Raw genomic sequence first — 24,062 nt, 5'->3', positions numbered from 1 at the left:
ACCTGGTTTTAATCCTGGTTTATCCTGGTTTAGACCTGGTTTAGTCTGGTTTCCTGGTTTAGCCTGGTTTAGTCCTGGTTTAGTAGGTTCTGGTTAGTCCTGGTTTAGTCCTGGTTTCTTTAGTCCTGGTTTAGTCCTGGTTTTACCTACTCTGGTTTTAGTCCTGGTTTAACCTGGTTCCTGTTCTGGTTAGACCTGGTTTAGACCTGGTTTTAGTTCTGGTTTTAGTCCTGGTTTACTTCCCTGGTTTTAGTCCTGGTTTAGACCTGGTTTTAGTCCTGGTTTAGTCCTGGTTTTAGTTCTGGTTTTAGTTCTGGTTCACTCCATCCATCCACTACGACCAGCCTGAGCCACTTTCCGACTTCCTCTGTCAGTATCACTCCATCTTTCTATATATCTGTCTATCCATCCATCTCTCCCTCTCTCCCTCTCTCCATCTCTCCATCTCTCCATCTCTCTCTCTCCATCTCTCCGTCTCCATCTCTCCGTCACAGTCTGTGCTTCTCACACGTTTCTTTTCACTCGTTGGTAATTGTAGTTTTTAAAATAGCTCAGTGTTGAATCACTGTGAGATGAATGTCTGTTACACACCTCCTCTCCTCCCTCCTTCACTCACACTCTCTCCCTCCTCCCCTCCTCTCCTCCCTCTCCTCTCTCACTCACAACTCTCCCTCCCTCTCTCCTCTCACTCTCCTCCTCACTCTCTCCTCTCCCTCCTCTCCTCCCTCCTCACTCACCCTCTCCTCCCTCCTCCTCTCCTCCCTCCTCCTCACTCACACTCTCTCCCTCTCTCTCTCCCTCTCCCCTCTCTCTCCTCCTCTTCCTCTCCTCACACTCTCTCCTCCTCCTCCTCCTCCTCCTCTCCTCCCTCCTCCTCACTCACACTCTCTCTCTCTCTCCCTCTCCCTCCTCTCCTCTCCTCCTCTCCTTCACTCACACTCTCTCCCTCCTCTCCCTCTCCTCCCTCCTTCACTCACACTCTCTCCCTCCCTCCTCTCCTCTCCTCCTCTCCTTCACTCACACTCGCTCTCCCTCCCTCCTCTCCCTCCTCTCCACTCTCTCTCTCCCTCCCTCCTCTCCTCCCTCCTTCACTCACACTCTCTCCCTCTCTCTCTCCCTCTCTCCTCCCTCCTCTCCTCCTTCACTCACACCTCTCTCTCTCCTCTCCCTCCTCCTCTCTCTCCTCTCCTCTCCTCCCTTCACTCACACTCTCTCTCTCTCTCTCTCCCTCTCTCCCTCCTCTCCTCCTCCTTCACTCACACTCTCTCTCCTCTCTCTCTCCCTCTCTCCTCTCCTCTCCTCCCTCCTTCACTCACACTCTCTCCCTCTCTCTCTCCCTCTCCATCCTTCTCTCCTCTCTCCCTCCTCTCCTTCCTCGTTCCCTCTCTCCTCCTCTCCTCCCTCTCTCTTCTTCTCCTCCGTCATTCCCTCCTCCTCCCTCGTTCCCTCTCTCCTCCTCTCTCCTCCTCCCTCGTTCCCTCGTTCTTTCTTTCTCTCCGTCCAGTCTATGCAGAGTTCATCTTCCTCGGTCTCTTCATGTCGGAGATGTTGATTAAAATGTACGGTTTAGGAATCCAGCCGTACTTCCACTCGTCCTTCAACTGCTTCGACTGCGTGGTGAGTCCCGTACACACATCTGAGAGTGTGTCAGGGGCCCTCCCACCCCCTCACCACGAGTGTGTGTCAGGGGCCCTCCCCGTGTGTGTGTCAGGTGCCCTCCCCGTGTGTGTGTCAGGTGCCCTCCCCGTGTGTGTGTCAGGTGCCCTCCTCCCCGTGTGTGTGTCAGGTGCCCTCCTCTCCGTGTGTGTGTCAGGTGCAGGTGTGCTCCCTCCCGTGTGTGTGTGTCAGGTGCCCTCCTCTCCGTGTGTGTGTCAGGTGCCCTCCTCCGTGTGTGTGTCAGGTGCCCCTCCTCCCCGTGTGTGTGTCAGGTGCCCTCCTCCCAGTGTGTGTGTCAGGGTGCCCTCCTCCCGTGTGTGTGTCAGTGCCCCTCCTCCCCGTGTGTGTGTAGGGTGCCCTCCCCCGTGTGTGTGTCAGGTGCCTCCCCGTGTGTGTGTCAGGTGCCCCTCCTCCCCGTGTGTGTGTCAGGTGCCCTCCTCCCCGTGTGTGTGTCAGGTGCCCTCCTCCCCGTGTGTGTGTCAGGTGCCCTCCTCCCAGCGTGTGTGTCAGGTGCCCTCCTCCCCGTGTGTGTGTCAGGTGCCCTCCTCCCTGTGTGTGTGTCAGGTGCCCTCCTCCCCGTGTGTGTGTCAGGTGCCCTCCTCCCCGTGTGTGTCAGGTGCCCTCCTCCCCGTGTGTGTGTGTCAGGTGCCCTCCCCCCGTGTGTGTGTCAGTGCCCTCCTCCCCGTGTGTGTGTCAGGGGCCCTCCTCCCCGTGTGTGTTCAGGGGCCCTCCTCCCCGTGTGTGTGTTGGTGCCCTCCTCCCGTGTGTGTGTCAGGGGCCCTCCTCCGTGTGTGTGTCAGTGTGTGTGTGTCAGGTGCCCTCCCGTGTGTAGTGTGTCCTCCTGTGTGTTTGTGTTGTGTTGTGCAGGAGAAAAGGAGGAAGCAGTATCTTTGTGTGCGTTGTGTGTGTTTGTGTATCTTTTTGTGTTTGTGTGCGTCTGTGTGTGTTTGTGTATCTTTGTGTGTTTGTGTGCGTCTGTGTGTTGTGTATGTTTGTGTATCTTTGTGTTTGTGTTGTGTGTGTTGTGTGTGTTTGTGTATCTTTGTGTGTTGTGTGTGCTCTGTGTGTGTTTGTGTATCTTTGTGTGTCTGTGTGTGTTTGTGTATCTTTGTGTGTGTGTGTGTGTGTGTGTGTGTATCTTTGTGTGTTGTGTGTGTGTGTGTGTTTGTGTATCTTTGTGTGTTTGTGTGTGTCTGTGTGTGTGTGTGTGTGTGTGTGTGTGTGTGTGTGTTTGTGTATCTTTGTGTGTGTGTGTGTGTGTGTTGTGTGTGTGTGTGTTTGTGTATCTTTGTGTGTGTGTGTGTGTTTGTGTGTGTGTGTTTGTGTATCTTTGTGTGTGTGTGTGTGTGTTTTGTGTATCTTTGTGTGTGTGTGTGTGTTTTTGTGTATCTTTGTGTCTTTCAGACTCAGTCTCTCTGAATTCATTTGAACCGTTTGTGTTACATAACGACAACACAAAAGCCTCTGATCGTGTCTCGACTCCCACGATCACGTCTTTACTCCGTCCCTTTAAAGAAACATTATGTCACTTTTCTGGCAGACGCTTTTGTCCTTGGAGATGACAGAGTTTGGTCTGGAACGTTCCACAGTCGTTGTTTTCAGGTCCAGGTTCCTGCAGAAGAGACACCGAGAACCAAAGACAAAAACTGTGTGAATCCTGATCCTGGATCTGTTCAAACATCTGGAGGTGTTGCTGTTTGTTTTGACTCTCGCTGGAAAAATCCCACTGGGCCGAGACGGGAATTTTCTGGTAGATTCAGTGTGATCACAAACGTCTCGTGTTCGTCTGACAGGAACTTACAACTTTCAAAAATGTCAGATTTGTTGGCGATTTTTACCTGTTTTTAGATCCTAATTTTTTCTCAGCTTCAAAATCCTTCAATCGTCTTAAAAAAACGTTGGTAACACTTTATAATAACAACACCTTACTTAGCCTTAATAAAGCGTGAACAAAGACTTAATTAATAATGAACAAAGATTTAATTAATAATGAACAAAGATTTAATTAATAACGATTCACGCTTAGTAAATGTTTAATAAACATAATTCGTCTTCACTTTAGAAAAGCTCTGAAAAAGACTAAACTAACAGATAACAGCTGCCTTAATTATCATCGCATTACATTATTAGTAAATCATTCTCTCATAGTTTACTAATGATTAATAAATGGTTAGTTCATGAGTAATTAAGTATGAAGTAATTATGAGTAACTATTTAGAGCTGACAGATTAAGTGCAAGTGCTAATTAAGGTCGTAATTAAGTAGTTACTAATCGTGAATCATGATTAATTAAGTCTTTGTTCATTATTAATTAAGCCTTTGTTCATGCTTTATTAAGGCTAAATAAGGTGTAGTTATTATAAAGTGTTACCAAAACGTTTTATAATTGTTCGACCTGCTCCTCTCGCTCTGATTGGTCAAAGTGATCACGTGACAGAAAAAGACTCTACTGCACATGCTCAGTGGGCCCACAGCCACAGGAAGAACCTCACCGGACTGAAGGAGAATCTGAAGGAGAATCTGGGATCACGAGACTCTGAGCTCGACCCGTTGACTTGACTCGACGGGCGTTTTGAAAACCCCGGGGTTTGATCCTGACGCGTCATCGACAGAAGAAGTGGATTTAACACCAAATAAAAACAAGTCCAAGAGTCTCGTCCTGTGACCACGGCAACATCTTCTTCTTCACGTGATTTCTCCTCCATGTTCCTCAAACACGTTTTGTTTCTGTGTTTTACTTGGTTCCCGTCGGGAGTTAGGACGACTTTTCCGTTCCTGATCACTCTGATATTCGTCGTGAACGTGTGTGTGTTTATGTGTATGTTTGTGTGTGTTTGTGTGTAATCAGTGTGTGTTGTGCGTTCTTGTGTGATCAGAGTGTGTGTTGTCTGTGTTTGTGTGTAATAAGTGTGTGTGTGTGTGTGATCAGTTTGTGTGTTCGTGTGTGATCAGTGTGTGTTTGTGTGTGTGTGTTTGTGTGTTTGTGTGCAGGTGATATGTGTGTGTTTGTGTGTAATGAGTGTGTGTATTTGTTTGTGTGCAGGTGATCGTGGGGAGTATTTTTGAGGTGGTCTGGGCGACCATCAAACCAGGATCTTCATTTGGCATCAGTGTCCTGAGAGCTCTGAGACTCCTCCGGATTTTTAAAGTCACCAAGTAAGTGCTCCTGCCCGCTCCTGCCCACTCCTGCCCGCTCCTGCCCGCTCCCTGCCCGCTCCTGCCCGCTCCTGCCCGCTCCTGCCTCCTGCTCCTGCCTCCTGCCTCCTGCCCTGCCCGCTGCTCCTGCCCGCTCCTGCCCGCTCCTGTCCCGCTCCTGCCTGCTCCTGCCTCCTGTCCTGCTCCTGCCCGCTCCTGTCCCGCTCCTGTCCGCTCCTGCCCGCTCCTGTTCGCTCCTGTCTGACCCTGCTCCTCTGGTTCTTGCAGATACTGGGCTCCTCTGAGGAACCTGGTGGTGTCTTTGCTGAACTCCATGAAGTCCATCGTGTCTCTTCTGTTCCTCCTCTTCCTCTTCATCGTCGTCTTCGCCCTGTTGGGGATGCAGCTCTTCGGCGGACAGTACGCACTTTCACTTTCACTTTCACTTTCACTTTGATGTCCATTGTTACAGAAAATTACTTTAGCACACATTTTTTCTGTTTTAAAATGCAAAGAGTTGTTGTACAGTTGTAGGGAGTATTATCTGTTACATAAGAGTGAGTTGTTTACTTGTAGGGATAATCTGTTACATAAGAGTGAGTTGTACAGTTGTAGTATTATGTACATAGTGAGTTGTTGTACAGTTGTAGGGAGTATTATCTGTTACATAAGAGTGATTTGTGCAGTTGTAGGGAGTATTATCTGTTACATAAGCGTGAGTTGTTGTACAGTTGTAGGGAGTATTATCTGTTACATAAGAGTGAGTTGTACAGTTGTAGGGAGTATTATCTGTCACATAAGTGAGTGACAGTTGTAGGGAGTATTATCTGTTACATAAGTGAGTTGTACAGTTGTAGGGAGTATTATCTGTCACATAAGAGTGAGTTGTTGTACAGTTGTAGGGAGTATTATCTGTCACATAAGGTGTGAGTTGTATAAGTGTGTAGTTTATGTACATAAGTTGAGTTGTACAGTTGTAGGGAGTATTATCTGTTACATAAGTGTGAGTTGTACAGTTGTAGGGAGTATTATCTGTCACATAAGTGAGTTGTTTTGTACAGTTGTAGGAGTATTATCTGTTACATAAGTGAGTTTGTACAGTTGTAGGGAGTATTATCTGTCACATAAGAGTGAGTTGTGTGCAGTTGTAGGGAGTATTATCTGTCACATAAGTGTGAGTTTGTACAGTTGTAGGGAGTATTATCTGTTCACATAAGTGTGAGTTGTACATAAGGTGAGTTGTACAGTTGTAGGAGTATTATCTGTCACATAAGGGTGAGTTGTAGGGAGTATATCAGTTGTTTTGTAGTAGTTGTAGGAGTATTATATGTTACATAAGTGTGAGTTGTACAGTTGTAGGGAGTATTATCTGTTACATAATGGTGAGTTGTACAGTTGTAGGGAGTATTATCTGTCACATAAGAGTGAGTTGTTGTACAGTTGTAGGGAGTATTATCTGTTACATAAGGATGAGTTGTACAGTTGTAGGGAGTATTATCTGTCACATAAGTGTGAGTTGTACAGTTGTAGGGAGTATTATCTGTCACATAAGGGTGAGTTGTACAGTTGTAGGGAGTATTATCTGTCACATAAGAGTGATTTGTGCAGTTGTAGGGAGTATTATCTGTGACATAATGGTGAGTTGTACAGTTGTAGGGAGTATTATCTGTGACATAATGGTGAGTTGTACAGTTGTAGGGAGTATTATCCGTTACATAAGGGTGAGTTGTTGTACAGTTGTAGGGAGTATTATCTTTTACATAAGTGTGAGTTGTACAGTTGTAGGGAGTATTATCTGTCACATAAGGGTGAGTTGTTGTACAGTTGTAGGGAGTATTATCTGTTACATAAGTGTGAGTTGTACAGTTGTAGGGAGTATTATCTGTTACATAATGGTGAGTTGTACAGTTGTAGGGAGTATTATCTGTCACATAAGAGTGAGTTGTTGTACAGTTGTAGGGAGTATTATCTGTTACATAAGGGTGAGTTGTACAGTTGTAGGGAGTATTATCTGTCACATAAGGGTGAGTTGTACAGTTGTAGGGAGTATTATCTGTTCCATAAGCGTGAGTTGTTGTACAGTTGTAGGGAGTATTATCTTTTACATAAGTGTGAGTTGTACAGTTGTAGGGAGTATTATCTTTTACATAAGTGTGAGTTGTACAGTTGTAGGGAGTATTATCTGTCACATAAGGGTGAGTTGTTGTACAGTTGTAGGGAGTATTATCTGTTACATAAGTGTGAGTTGTACAGTTGTAGGGAGTATTATCTGTTACATAATGGTGAGTTGTACAGTTGTAGGGAGTATTATCTGTCACATAAGGGTGAGTTGTTGTACAGTTGTAGGGAGTATTATCTGAGTTATTGTACAGTTGTAGGGAGTATTATCTGAGTTGTTGTACAGTTGTAGGGAGTATTATCTGTCACATAAGAGTGAGTTGTTGTACAGTTGTAGGGAGTATTATCTGTTACATAAGGATGAGTTGTACAGTTGTAGGGAGTATTATCTGTCACATAAGTGTGAGTTGTACAGTTGTAGGGAGTATTATCTGTCACATAAGGGTGAGTTGTACAGTTGTAGGGAGTATTATCTGTCACATAAGGTGAGTTGTTGTACAGTTGTAGGGAGTATTATCTGTACATAAGGTGAGTTGTTGTACAGTTGTAGGGAGTATTATCTGTTCCATAAGGGTGAGTTGTTGTACAGTTGTAGGGAGTATTATCTGTTCCATAAGGTGAGTTGTTACAGTTGTAGGGAGTATTATCTGTCACATAAGGTGAGTTGTTGTACAGTTGTAGGGAGTATTATCTGTTCCATAAGCGTGAGTTGTTGTACAGTTGTAGGGAGTATTATCTGTTACATAAGTGTGAGTTGTACAGTTGTAGGGAGTATTATCTGTCACATAAGAGTGAGTTGTGCAGTTGTAGGGAGTATTATCTGTGACATAATGGTGAGTTGTACAGTTGTAGGGAGTATTATCTGTTCCATAAGCGTGAGTTGTTGTACAGTTGTAGGGAGTATTATCTGTTACATGAGGGTGAGTTGTACAGTTGTAGGGAGTATTATCTGTTCCATAAGCGTGAGTTGTTGTACAGTTGTAGGGAGTATTATCTTTTACATAAGTGTGAGTTGTACAGTTGTAGGGAGTATTATCTGTCACATAAGGGTGAGTTGTTGTACAGTTGTAGGGAGTATTATCTGTTACATAAGTGTGAGTTGTACAGTTGTAGGGAGTATTATCTGTTACATAATGGTGAGTTGTACAGTTGTAGGGAGTATTATCTGTCACATAAGGGTGAGTTGTTGTACAGTTGTAGGGAGTATTATCTGAGTTATTGTACAGTTGTAGGGAGTATTATCTGAGTTGTTGTACAGTTGTAGGGAGTATTATCTGTTACATAAGACACAGTTTTAACTCTTGTCTTTGTGTTTTTCAGGTTTAATTTCGAGGACGGGACTCCACCGACCAACTTCGACACTTTCGCGGCGGCCATCATGACCGTGTTTCAGGTACGATCACGATATTCACGATATTCACATTTCAAACTCGTTTTACTCGATACTAAAACCGAGCCGCGGTGCTGTGGCGTTTTTTTATCCACGTTCAGATCCTGACGGGTGAAGACTGGAACGTGGTGATGTACGACGGCATCAAGTCTCAGGGAGGAGTCAACGACAAAGGGATGATCTTCTCCATCTTCTTCATCGTGCTCACGCTCTTCGGGAACTGTATCCTCCTCCTCCGGCTTTAACTGGAGTTTAGTTTTTGTTTTTTTTATTGGAGCTACTCGCACAAACAACTGTAAGTGTTTGGTTTATTCCAATTTTAAAGCCGAGTTATTTCTTCCTGGATCATGTACATTTTTATTCTTCTTAAAAAATAATGTCAGTGGTCCAATGAGGTTCATTTGGTCTTCCGATATTCTATGTTATTCGGTTCTTTTTTTCAGACCTAGAGTGTTATTTCACACCTGACAGTTTGGACTGTTCACTAGCGTCTTCCTCAGAGTCACGTGATGTTGCTGTGACGTGTCTGGTCAGATGATTTAAACGAAGAAAGAGAGAACCACGTTATGGATTGGGACAGAGGAAAACAAACATCGTCGCTGGATTAAAGAAGCAATCGAAATACGGAAACGTGCCCACAGGACTGTAAACCGGGACGAGGGGCTTTTTTACTCTCACACACCCGGGATGCTGTCCTGAGGAAGTGGGACTGCAGGTGGCGCTGTCGTCCTGCCTCCACCGGTAGGAAGACGGCGCCAAAACCTGTTTAAATCAACTGACCAGACGCGTCACAGAAACATCACGTGACTCTGAGGAAGACGCGAGTGAACAGTCCAAACTGTCAGGTGTGAAATAACACTCCAGGTCTGAGAAAAAAAACCTAATAACATAATAACGTCATTGGTTCGGCACGTTCGTTGTGTCGTCCTTCTGACGCGATGATCCGGACGATCCGGCTCCACCAGGTCATTTGGGCGTAGACTGTCATACAGAGACTAATTCAGTTGGATTTCTTCTGTATTTTTCTTTCTCTGTATTTTGTATTTTTCTCTGTATTTTTCTCGGCCTTGTGTCTGTGTGTTTGTCCTTGACTTTGAACCTCAGACACTCTGCTCAACGTGTTCTTGGCCATCGCCGTGGACAATCTGGCCAACGCTCAGGAGCTCACCAAGGTACTGACCACGCCCCCTTCACATGACCACGCCCCCTACACCTGACCACACCCCCTTTCACCTGACCACGTCTTCTTCACATGACCACACCCCTTCACCTGACCACGTCTTCTTCACATGACCACACCCCTTCACCTGACCATCACGAAATCACGAAAAACCTGCAAAACTACGACCATCATCGCCGTGCCGTGGTCCTCGCTCTCACCTTTCACCGGCACGCCCCCTTCACCTGACCACGCCCACTTTACCTGTGCCTTTAAACCTTTCGAGTGCACTCACACGTGGACTTTAGAACCATGCTGCAGATACAATTACACAATTCTACATGTTGTATCTGTAGCACTTTTTTGAATTTTTGCACTATTAGACTGTGTATCTTTCTATGTATTGGTTGTTTCGAATTGTACTACTTATATCTTCTATTATATCTTATCTTAAAGGTTGTATAGAGGATTTTTTTAAGGGAAGAGAAATACAGCGACAGTCCTTGTGCGCGTTCAGAATCACTGTTGAAGTTTCCTGTCTAGAAGTAATTCAGCGACCGACGCGTCAGTTTTTAGACCCTTCGTCTGCTTCGGTCGCGCCATCGCTGGACGAGATCTCCAAGAATCACCTCAGTTTGGCTTTGCTCCTTTTCCTCTTCTCTTCTTCTTTCAGCGACCTCAAAAACGGACTTTCTTTTGCGGTGAACCGGTCGTGGATTCTCGTCCGCCGTCGTGACAAACTTTGTGCGAAATGCGAGGAAGCGACAGTTCGAAAAAGCCTCTAAGAACCGCTGCGTAAACCACGTAATCCCCGCGCGCCGACGAGTCAGTTACACTAGGGAGTTTGATTGACAACCCAACAGCCAATAGAAAATGAGGGAGCCTCGTTTTCTATTGGCTGATGTTTATCTGGCCTCAACACGTCCACAGTTGATAGATTTTCATTCTTTTTTTTTTTGGTCATCATAATTACAAAGCTGCTGCGTCTCTGTAATGGTATTTTAATCTTTCACTGACAGTTTGAAACTAAAAAAAAATCCTCCATACAACCTTTAAATAGGTTTTAACTAAAATCTGTTCGGCCTACATGTCCCACCATGCACCAGAGGAATGTGAACATGCGACCTACTTCTATGACTTTAACTTTAACTTTAATGCACTGTGACAGCAGCTCGAGTTTACCCTGATAAAGCCGAAGGGCCGAAACGCGTTGACGTGATTTTAACTTTATTTGTGATATTAAAGGCTTTTCATTATTTTGTAGATTTTTTCTTTGTATTTGAGACTGGTCCCTCACTGAAGAGCACCGAAAGGACAATTCTGCACAATTTCTGTATATCCGAGTAACACTCCTGCCCCCCAAAGTTCTGTTGATACGCTGGTCTATTTTACGTCAGAGGAGAAAATTCAGCAACAGTAACAGTGTCACCCTGTTTTATTTCTCTCTCTTCTAAACCCTGTGTTGTGTTTTTAGGACGAGGAGGAGCAGGAGGAGGCGGCCAATCAGAAGACGGCTCTGCAAAAGGCCAAAGAGGTCGCAGAGGTCAGCCCCCTGTCGGCCGCCAACCTGTCCATCGCCGCGTGAGTCTCAACACGACACCAACACTTTAAACACCGAGAATATACACTAACGAACACGACACTTTAACATCGAGAATATACACTAACGAACACGACACGACACTTTAACGAACACAACCCGACACTTTAACATCGAGAATATACACTAACGAACACAACACGACACTTTAACATCGAGAATATACACTAACGAACACAACACGACACTTTAACGAACACAACCCGACACTTTAACATCGAGAATATACACTAACGAACACAACCCGACACTTTAACATCGAGAATATACACTAACGAACACAACACGACACTTTAACAAAACACTAACGCGACACTTTAACATCGAGAATATACACTAACGAACACAACACGACACTTTAACATCGAGAATATACACTAACGAACACGACACTTTAACATCGAGGATATACACTAACGAACACGACACTTTAACATCGAGAATATACACTAACGAACACGACACGACACTTTAACATCGAGAATATACACTAACGAACACAACACGACACTTTAACGAACACAACGACACGACACTTTAACATCGAGGATATACACTAACGAACACGACACTTTAACAAACACGACACTTTAAACATCGAGAATATACACTAACGAACACAACACGACACTTTAACGAACACGACACGACACTTTAACATCGAGAATATACAACTAACGACACGAACACGAACACGACACTTTAACATCGAGAATATACACTAACGAACACAACACGACACTTTAACGAACACGACACGACACTTTAACATCGAGAATATACACTAACGAACACGACACGACACTTTAACGAACACAACCCGACACTTTAACATCGAGAATATACACTAACGAACACAACACGACACTTTAACGAACACAACCCGACACTTTAACATCGAGAATATACACTTAACGAACACAACCCGACACTTTAACATCGAGAATATACACTAACGAACACGACACGACACTTTAAAACAAACACACGACACCGACACTTTAACAAACACGACACTTTAACATATACACTAACGAACACAACACGACACTTTAACATCGAGAATATACACTTTAACGAACACAACACGACACTTTAAGAACACAACCCGACACTTTAACATCGAGAATAACACAACGAACACAACACGACACAACCACCGACACTTTAACATCGAGAATATACACTAACGAACACAACACGACACTTTAACAACGAGAATATACACTAACGAACACAAAGACACTTTAACGAACACGACACGACACTTTAACATCGAGAATATACAAACGAACACACACGACCTTTAACGAACACAACGACACTTTAACATCGAGAATATACACTAACGAACACGACACGACACTTTAACGAACACAACCCGACACTTTAACATCGAGAAATATACACTAACGAACACGACACACGACACTAAACATCGAGAATATACACTAACAGAACACGACACGACACTACACTTTAACATCGAGAATATACACTAACACAAACACACACTTTAACGAACACAACCCGACACTTTAACATCGAGACACTAACGAACACTTTAACCAACGACTGACTATTAGACACCGACGACACAACGAACTACACACTAACACGAACACTACAACGACCGACACGAATAACAACACACGAACTCTCTCTTCTAAACCCTGTGTTGTGTTTTAACACACAATCGACGGCTTGCAATCGAGAAGAACCTGAACAACGACACCACACTTTAACACCGACACTAACGACACTTTAACGACACAACGACGACACTTTAACAAACACAACCGACACTTTAACATCGAAAATATACACTAACGAACACGACACTTTAACGAACACGACCCGACACTTTAACATCGAGAATATACACTAACGAACACAACAACGACACTTTTAACATCGAGAATATACACTAACGAACACAACACGACACTTTAACATCGAGAATATACACTAACGAACACGACACAACACTTTAACGAACACGACCCGACACTTTAACATCGAGAATATACACTAACGAACACAACAGACACTTTAACGAACACGACACGACACTTTAACATCGAGAATATACACTAACGAACACGACACGACACTTTAACATCGAGAATATACACTAACGAACACGACACGACACTTTAACGAACACGACCCGACACTTTAACATCGAGAATATACACTAACGAACACAACACGACACTTTAACGAACACGACCCGACACTTTAACATCGAGAATATACACTAACGAACACGACACGACACTTTAACATCGAATATACACTACGAATAACGACATTTAACACGAGAATATACACTAACGAACAACACGACACGACACTTTAACGAACACAACCCGACACTTTAACATCGAGAATATACACTAACGAACACGACACGACACTTTAACGAACACAACCCGACACTTTAACATCGAGAATATACACTAACGAACACGACACTTTAACATCGAGAATATACACTAACGAACACGACACTTTAACATCGAGGATATACACTAACGAACACGACACTTTAACATCGAGAATATACACTAACGAACACAACACGACACTTTAACGAACACGACCCGACACTTTAACATCGAGAATATACACTAACGAACACGACACGACACTTTAACATCGAGAATATACACTAACGAACACAACACGACACTTTAACGAACACAACCCGACACTTTAACATCGAGAATATACACTAACGAACACGACACGACACTTTAACGAACACAACACGACACTTTAACATCGAGAATATACACTAACGAACACGACACTTTAACAACACGACACTTTAAACACCGAGAATATACACTAACGAACACGACACTTTAACCACGACACTTTAACACGAGAATATACACTAACGAACACGACACGACACTTTAACGAACACAACCGACACTTTAACATCGAGAATATACACTAACGAACACAACCCGACACTTTAACATCGAGAATATACACTAACGAACACAACACGACACTTTAACATCGAGAATATACACTAACGAACACAACACGACACTTTAACGAACACAAACCCGACACTTTAACATCGAGAATATACACTAACGAACACGACACGACACTTTAACGAACACAACCTGACACTTTAACATCAAGAATATACACTAACGAACACGACACTTTTAACAAACACGACACTTTAACACGAGAATATACACTAACGAACACAACACACACTTTAACGACACGAACACGACACTTTAACATCGAGAATATACACTAACGAACACGACACGACACTTTAACATCGAGAATATACACTAACGAACACAACACGACACTTTAACGAACACAACCCGACACTTTAACATCGAGAATATACACTAACGAACACAACACGACACTTTAACGAACACGACACGACACTTTAACATCGAGAATATACACTAACGAACACAACCACGACACTTTAACGAACACGACACGACACTTTAACATCGAGAATATACACTAACGAACACGACACGACACTTTAACATCGAGAATATACACTAACGAACACAACACGACACTTTAACATCGAGAATATACACTAACGAACACAACACGACACTTTAACGAACACAACCCGACACTTTAACATCGAGAATATACACTAACGAACACAACACGACACTTTAACGAACACGACCCGACACTTTAACATCGAGAATATACACTAACGAACACACGACACGACACTTTTAACATCGAAATATACACTAACGAACAAACACGACACTTTAACGAACACAACCCGACACTTTAACATCGAGAAATACACTAACGAACACGAACACACACTTTAACGAACACGACACCGACACTTTAACATCGAGAATTACACTAACGAACACGACACTTTAACAAACACGACACTTTTAAACACGAGAATATACACTAACGAACACGACACTTTAACAAACACGACACTTTAAACACCGAGAATATACACTAACGAACACGACACGACACTTTAACGAACACAAACCGACACTTTAACATCGAGAATATACACTAACGAACACGACACGACACTTTAACGAACACAAACCGACACTTTAACATCGAGAATATACACTAACGAACACAACATGACACTTTAACGAACACAACCCGACACTTTAACAAACACGACACTTTAACAAACACGACACTTTAAACACAGAGAATATACAGTAACGAACACGACACTTTAACGAACAGGACACTTTAACAAACACGACACTTTAACGAACACGACATGACACTTTAACGAACTAACACAACACTTTAACAAACACGACACGACACTTTAACGAACACGACACGGCACTTTAACGAACACGACACGGCACTTTAACGAACACGACACGGCACTTTAACGAACATGACACGACACTTTAACAAACATGACACGACACTTTAACGAACACAACCTGACACTTTAACGAACAAGACACGACACTTTAACGAACACGACACGACACTTTAACGAACACAACACGACACTTTAACACCGGGAATATACACTAACAAACACAACACGACACTTTAACAAACACGACCCGACACTTTAACGAACACGACACTTTAATGAACACGACACTTTAATGAACCCAACACGACACTTTAACACCGAACACGTTCAACTTCATCCGTTCTTTTGTGCGTTTTCAGAGCAGTGAAAGGTGCAGATTTGTGATTTAGCTCTTTAAACCGCGTTGACTCCGCAGGAAGGAGCAGCAGAAGAACCACGCCAAAGGGAACAAGTCGGTGTGGGAGCAGCGCACGAGCGAGATCCGCCGGCAGAACCTGATGACGAGTCGCGAGGCGCTTTACAACGAGCTGGAGCAGGAGGACTGGAAGGTGGGAGGGGAGGGCGAGCAGGTGAGCACCCCCCCGAGCACGGGTACGCACCCCCCCGAGCACGGGTACGCAACCCCCCCCGAGCACGGGTACGCAACTCCCCCGAGCACGGGTACGCAACCCCCCGAGCACGGGTACGCAACCCCCCCGAGCACGGGTACGCAACTCCCCCGAGCACGGGTACACACACAACACACACAACACACAACACAACACACACACACAACACACAACACACAACACACAATGCACACACACAACACACAACACACAACACACCCGTCTGCGGAAGGAAAGCACCCGGATTCTGACCTTTTCTAAAAAACAGGTTTAACCAGGTCTAAACCAGGACTAAACCAGGACTAAACCAGGTCTAAACCAGGACTAAACCATTTATTCATTTATTTAAGTTTCAGATGAATAAAAACCCAGATACACAGATATTGTCCACACAGACTCTGAACAGAAACATGTGGTAAAAAGTCTGAGCTGTGTCCAGATGCATTGGTTTTGTTTTTCTGTTTCGTGTCCTGAGCTCGGAAGCTGAAGTTTAGACCAAGTCAAGGTCAATAAAACTAAATCTGTGTGTCGTTCGTTCATTCGTTTTTCAAAATAAAACCAAAAATAAGAAAACAAACAAAAAAAATTTGATTTTGTTTAAATGAAAAATGGAAAAAACGGATAACGGACTGAAACAGGACTGAGGCCGGGACTGAGGCCGGGACTGAGACTGGGACTGAGGCCGGGACCAGACCAGGACTGAGACCGGGACTGAGGCCGGGACTGAGACCGGGACTGAGACTGGGACCAGACTAGAACTGAGACTAGACTGAGACCGGGACCAGGGCTGAGACCAGTTTAGACCTGGTTCAGTCCTGGTTTTTAATTCTGGTTCAGTCCTGGTTTACTTCTGGTTCAGTCCAGGTTCAGTCCGGGTTTAGTCTGTTATCTGTTTTTTTTTTTTTTTTTTTTTTTTTTCATTTTGGTTTTGGAGACAAATAATGAATAATATTTTTTCGTTTTCTTATTTTTGGTTTTATTTTGAATAAATGAACAACACACAGACTGTCAATCACCTTCATATATTTAACTGTTTTTGTGTTTTTATCTCGGTTAAAAACTCGTGCTTGTGGACTTAGGTCTGTTCTGGCTTCACAGTTCAGAGATCATTTGGTTTTATTAACTCTGTGAATATAAACTTAAACCCGTCCAGGTGTCCTACCCACGAAAAGGAGACATGAAAACTCACCTGGACCGCCCCCTCGTGGTCAACCCGCAGGTAAGCACCGCCCACTCTCCAGTTTATTTCTGTTTCAGCTCCTGGGCTTCGTTTCTTTAAAAAAAATGTTTGTAACTTTCACTCTAAGAAGACGCTGAGACTCTGCACCAGATTCACAAAACGTTCCTAAACTTCTTCTGTGACAGTCGCGCCGAATTCACCAAAAAACCTGAGCTACGAGAATCCGAGTGTCGTTCGTTCATTTGTTTTTCAATATAAAACCAAAAAGAAGAAAACGAAAAAACAACTGTTTTCTTCATTATTTGTCTCCAAAACCAAAATGAAAAAACAGATAATTATTTGTTTTTTCAGTTTTTGATTTTGTGTTTAAATGAAAAATGGAAAAAAAACAGATAACGACCGTTTCCCGTTTACGTGACTTCAGTGACTGAGATGTCGGACTGAACCAGGACTGATCCAGGTCCGGGACCAGATCAGGACCAGAGCTTTAACTCCGAGCTTTAACTTCGAGCCTCCGCAGGGTCCAAGCCTCAACTTCGAGCTCTGGCCCTGCCGTGGGCTCTGAGCCTCCGGTCTGGTCCTGGTCTGGTCCTAGTCTGGTCATAGTCTGGTCCCGGACCTGGATCAGTCCTGGTTGAGTCCGTATGCGGTGCAAAAGTCCGATATCACAGTCACTGAAATCACGTAAACCGTTATATGTTTTTTTTTAATTCTTCATTTAAACACAAAATTGAAAACTGAAAAAAACAAATCTTTATCTGTTTTTTCATTTTGGTTTTGGAGACAAATAATGAAGAAAATCATTGTTGTTGTTGTTGTTTTTATTTTCTTATTTTTGGTTTTATTTTGAAAAACGAATGAACGAACGACACTCAGATTTATACAGTTCCCTCTGTTTTTTCGCTCTTGCTGCATCATGAAAAGGCGAGTTTAGTCCAGTGAGGTTCATTTGGTTTTCCAATAATTTATGTTTCAAACCGGACCTGATCTGACCTGACTGGACCTGATCTGACCTGACTGGACCTGATCTGACCAAACTGGACCTGATCTGACCTGACTGGACCTGATCTGACCAAACTGGACCTGATCTGACCAAACCGGACCTGATCTGACCTGACTGGACCTGATCTGACCTGACTGGACCTGATCTGACCAAACTGGACCTGATCTGACCTGACTGGACCTGATCTAACCCGACTGTATTTGTGCAGGACAACCGTAACAACAACACGAACAAGACGGCGCCCGGGGAGGTTCCTCTGGAGCAGGAGTACAGGCACCAGGACCTGGAGCACCAGAGACGTGCAGGTCCTTCATCTCACCACCACCACCACCACCATCATCACCACCACCACCACCACCCCAGACCCGGCGCCGACCCGGCCCCGGACGCGGGCACCGGCGTCGGGCGCGGCCTCAGCTGCTCGTCGCTGCCGCACGCCGACGTCGGCGAGGAGCCTCAGGGCCACCGCGGGCATCACTGCCACCGGCAGAGGTGGGCACACGGGACGGGGACGGGCGAAGAGTTTAGGATTTCAAGTTTAAAAAAAAGTTTCAAAAGTCAGAAGGTCAGAAGTTTTAGAACATCACACTTTTTCCAGTTTTTTACTGTTTCCTGTTCGGTCTAAATGAGGGTCGGGCACATTAACACATTCATTTTGCATAAACTAATTAAGTCATTACCACCGACAATTATTTTAACACCTTTAACACTGTTTTTATTATTTATTTATTTATTTATTTTATTGTAAACGTCTGTTTCTCACTGGCTTTTATTTTGAAAAAGTTCACCGCGAGCACTTTATTTCACTTTTTTTCTGTGCCTGAGCCTCCGCGAGCCGCGGCTCCGGCTCTGGACCGGACGAGCCGTGTGCTCTGAGCTGAGCTTGTCTGTTTAGTTCAGTGCATTTTGAAATGACTGTATCTGTGTCTAATATATGAACGGGCCAAGGTTTGTTTGTTTGTTTTGTTTAATTTTGCTTGTATTGCTTATATTATTATTTTGTTGATTATTTTGTTTAAACTAAAAGGCAATAAATATATATGCAAAAAAATAAATGAGTTTGACACTCCTGTCCTGCCCCAAACTGCCGCCTGGTCTCAAATAAAAGCCTGGTCTGTTATATGATTGAAACAAACAAACCCCCTGAGATTATTTAGTATTTTACGGTGTTTGCTCTTGTACTTGTTCTGATCCAGCTCCAGGTCGTTCTAAACACATTCAGGAAAGGTTCTGCTCTGTCCTGTGTCCAGTTTTGATTAATCTGTTGAAAAAATGACAAATATAACTCAGTGCTGCCCCCCTGTGGACGCAGGCACAAGAACCGCGAGGGCAGGGAGGCCCGGAGCGTCTCCCCCCACAGCGAGGTGCCCAGAGACGGGCAGCACGAGCACAGACGCTCCCGACAGCACCGCAGGTCCAGAGACCCGGAGGACGGCAGCAGGAGACACCGGTCCACGTGCGGAGACGGAGACGGGGACAAGGACGGAGAGAGAGAAGGACGGAGGGGACGGAGACACAGACACCGCAAGAGGTGAGACCGAACAACACACGACGACAACGACAACGATAACGACAACGATAACGACACCACACGACAACAACACCACACGACGACAACGACGACAACACAACAACGATAACGACAACGAAAACGATAACGCAACAACACCACACGACAACAACAACAACATCACAACAACAACACCAAAACAACAATAACGATAACGACAACGATAACGACAACGATAACATACGACAACAACGATAACGACAACGATAATGACAACGACAATGACAACGCAACAACAACACAACAACAACAACAATAACAACAACAACAACAACTAAACTTTAGACAAACGTAAAGATCAAAACTAGAGTCTGTTTCCTGTAGCGACGGGCATTTGATGAAATTTTCTTAATCGATCGGCGGAAGAATTAACAATCAATTATCAATTAATCATGAATGTTTTTATATTAAAATGATCATCATTATTATTACTATCTGCACTAATCTGCATCAATAAATTCAACTTTACGACATATAAACATAACGACTCTAGATCCACATCAGCTGTTTGACATTATAATGTGTTTAATTCAGTTTTGTTCAAATCTCACAGAAACAAAACTTAAAACCACATCACTAATTTACATAAACTAAGTGAAGATAAAACTCCAGCTCTTGTGTCGCTGATGTGGTTCAACTTGTGTTGGATTAAAAGACATGACTCAGGTGAATACAGGTCAGTGTGACCAGATTTGTGTTTGTCAAAACCAGGACAGCGTACGGGGGGAGGGGGGCGGGGCCTCGTCATCCACATTGAGCGACTCTCACCTGGAAAAACTTTTTCATGTTTTTCAGTGTCCTGGTGCTTTGAGGTCCTTGATTCCCCCACTGAACTACGCATGGGCATGATTAGTCGATTAATCGATAATTGATCATTAAGAATTTTATCGATTCCGTTCATTTTAATGGACAAACTGAATGTATGTGTGTGTGTCGTGACCAAACAGGTGTGTACATGTGTCTCTGCATCAGAAGGAGCGAGACACAAACAGTGGGTCAGTCTGTAACGAACCGAAGCACAAATGTGGATTTAACCAGGATTTGTAGAAGAAATTCCACACTTTCCGTTGCGTTGGGACAAGTGTGAGTCCATGTGCACAGTGGATAAAAGCAGCACATATGTTTCTGTGTCCAGTGGGAAAAAGTTTTTCCAGGTGAGAGTCGCTCAATGTGGATGACGAGGCCCCGCCCCCCTCCCCCCGTACGCTGTCCTGGTTTTGACAAACACAAATCTGGTCACACTGACCTGTATTCACCTGAGTCATGTCTTTTAATCCAACACAAGTTGAACCACATCAGCGACACAAGAGCTGGAGTTTTATCTTCACTTAGTTTATGTAAATTAGTGATGTGGTTTTAAGTTTTGTTTCTGTGAGATTTGAACAAAACTGAATTAAACACATTATAATGTCAAACAGCTGATGTGGATCTAGAGTCGTTATGTTTATATGTCGTAAAGTTGAATTTATTGATGCAGATTAGTGCAGATAGTAATAATAATGATGATCATTTTAATATAAAAACGTTCATGATTAATTTATCATTAATTCTCCCGACGATCGATTAAGAAAATGTAATCAAATGCCCGTCGCTACACTGGACACCGACACATCTGTGCTGCTTTGTAAACTGTGCACATGGACTCACACTTGTCTCGACCGGGATGAAAAATGTTGTAATACCTGCGTGCTGCTGTTGCTCTGGTGTAATTTGGGGGGTGGGAGCGTCTCTAACCCTGTGTCCGTCTGTGCCCCCCACAGAGAGCACCACAGCCTGGGCCCCAGTCTGTCCACCACCCGCCCCATCCAGCAGTACAACGAGTCCCTGGACAATCTGAGGAACAACAGCAAACTGTGCGAGCTGCCGTACACGCTGCCCCCGGACCACCCGGACCACCCCGACCACGTCAACAACCTGCTGAACACCTGCGACTCCGACACCCACACCCTCCTCCACAGCATGGACAGTCTGATCCTCACCAGCCTGGCCAAACCCGACTACACCACCATCGACATGCCGCCCGTCTACCCCTACCCCTCCACCAACGCCATCCTGCAAGGTAAGACCCGACTGGAGCTGAGATGGAGCCAAGACAGACCGGAGACGGACCCGAGACGGACCTGAGACGGACCGGAGACGGACCGGAGACGGACCGGAGACCCAGGACGGACCCGAGACAGACCCGAGACCCCGAGACGGACCGGAGACGGACCCGAGACGGACCCAAGACAGACCACAGACGGACTGGAGACGGACCCGAGATGGACCCGAGACTCACCAGAGACGGACCAGAGACAGACCCGAGACGGACCCAGGACAGACCGGAGACGGACCCAGGACGGACCGGAGATGGACCGGAGACGGACCGGAGACGGACCGGAGACAGACCCGAGACGGACCGGAGACGGACCCAGGACAGACCGGAGACGGACCCGAGACGGACCGGAGACGGACCGGAGACGGACCCGAGACGGACCGGAGACGGACCGGAGACGGACCCGAGACAGACCTGAGACAGACCCAAGACGGACTGGAGACAGACCCGAGACGGACCTGAGACGGACCCGAGACAGACCCGAGACGGACCTAGGACAGAGCCGAGATGGACCCGAGACTGATCCGGGATGGATCTGAGACAGGCCCGAGACGGACCCAAGACGGACTGGAGACAGACCCGAGACGGACCTGAGACAGACATAACACAGACCCGAGACAGACCCGAGACAGACTTGAGACAGACCAGAGACCGACCTGAGACGGACCAGAGACAGACTCAAGACAGACCCGAGACAGACCCAAGATGGACCCAAGACAGACTCGAGATGAACCCGAGATGGACCTGAGACAGACCAGAGACAGACCAGACACGGACCCAAATCAGACCCGAGACGGACTCGAGACGGACCCAATCGGACCTGAGACGGACCCGAGACAGACCCGAGACAGACCCGAGACAGACCCGAGACGGACCCGAGACAGACCCGAGACACTCAGAGACAGACCTGACACGGACCCGAGACGGACCCGAGACGGACCTGACTCAGACCCCTCTTTGTCATTATTAGGGGAGTGCATTGCCTCGAGTCTGACGATACAATACATATCGTGATATCCATGTCATGTCACTATAGAGCTTTTCCACTCAAAGCTTTTACAACAAGGAACCACACACACGTTCACACACCAGTGCACACAGACACTGTGGGCAAGGTGGGTTAAGTGTCTTGCCCAAGGACAAAACGACAGCATTCATCTGTGGGAGCTGGAATCACACCAGTCATATTAGTATATATATTTAGTACAGGGATGTATACCGATATATCCCAGTACTAAAACATAGGATGATATATTGCGATTTATCAATAATTACCTCGATTAACAGAGTCAACTGCACCTTCACCACACTTGTATGAAATATAACATATAAAAATGTTTAAATCGTCAGAACAATGAATGTAAATAATGATTTTTTTTGTGAAAAATATTTTCTAAATTGATTCAGATGCATTTTGAATCGATTCGAGAATTGTGAAATAAAGTATCAGGATATATCACTGAAATGATTTTCTTACACCCCTAGTTATTATATTATATTGTGATTTGTGAGCTGCTTGTGGATCAATAAAGTTTGTGTAAGTCTAAAATGTAAAAATATGTATTAAAGGTTGTATGGAGGATTTTTTTTTGCTTCAAACTGTCAGTGAAAGATTAAAATACCATTACAGAGACGCAGCAGCTTTGTAATTATGATGACCAAAAAAAAAAGAACGAAAAATCTATCAACTGTGGACGTGTTGAGGCCAGATAAACATCAGCCAATAGAAAACGAGGCTCCCTCATTTTCTATTGGCTGTTAGGTTGTCAATCAAACTCCCTGGTGTAACTGACTCGTCGGAGCGCGGGGATTACGTGGTTTACGCAGCGGTTCTTAGAGGCTTTTTCGAACTGTCGCTTCCTCGCATTTCGCACAAAGTTTGTCGCGACGGCGGACGAGAATCCACGACCGGTTCACCGCAAAAGAAAGTCCGTTTTTGAGGTCGCTGAAAGAAGAAGAGAAGAGGAAAAGGAGCGAAGCCAAACTGAGGTGATTCTTGGAGATCTCGTCCAGCGATGGCGCGACCGAAGCAGACGAAGGGTCTAAAAACTGACGCGTCGGTCGCTGAATTACTTCTAGACAGGAAACTTCAACAGTGATTCTGAACGCGCACAAGGACTGTCGCTGTATTTCTCTTCCCTTAAAAAAAATCCTCTATACAACCTTTAAGGCTGGACTCGATTCCCGCCCGCTCCCACAA

General features: G+C 44.8%; 1 protein-coding gene across 1 annotated transcript in view; it reads left to right on the top strand.

Annotated features, from left to right (window-relative positions):
- The window catches only part of cacna1ab (calcium channel, voltage-dependent, P/Q type, alpha 1A subunit, b), a 178,784-nt gene that overhangs the window by 41,717 nt on the left and 113,005 nt on the right, over window positions 1–24,062 (top strand). The window contains 12 exon segments of the mRNA XM_055158395.1: window positions 1,505–1,617; window positions 4,700–4,812; window positions 5,080–5,211; window positions 8,230–8,302; window positions 8,401–8,521; window positions 9,404–9,471; window positions 10,933–11,039; window positions 15,822–15,975; window positions 17,168–17,233; window positions 18,406–18,683; window positions 19,510–19,728; window positions 21,528–21,826. Of these exon segments, the coding sequence (XP_055014370.1) occupies window positions 1,505–1,617; window positions 4,700–4,812; window positions 5,080–5,211; window positions 8,230–8,302; window positions 8,401–8,521; window positions 9,404–9,471; window positions 10,933–11,039; window positions 15,822–15,975; window positions 17,168–17,233; window positions 18,406–18,683; window positions 19,510–19,728; window positions 21,528–21,826 (1,743 nt within the window).

The sequence above is a fragment of the Boleophthalmus pectinirostris genome, unplaced genomic scaffold (genome assembly GCF_026225935.1).
Source record: "Boleophthalmus pectinirostris isolate CB_2022bp ecotype Guang Dong unplaced genomic scaffold, ASM2622593v1 HiC_scaffold_22, whole genome shotgun sequence".
Lineage (NCBI taxonomy): Eukaryota > Metazoa > Chordata > Actinopteri > Gobiiformes > Gobiidae > Boleophthalmus > Boleophthalmus pectinirostris.
This window is presented reverse-complemented; position numbering and strand designations above follow the sequence as displayed.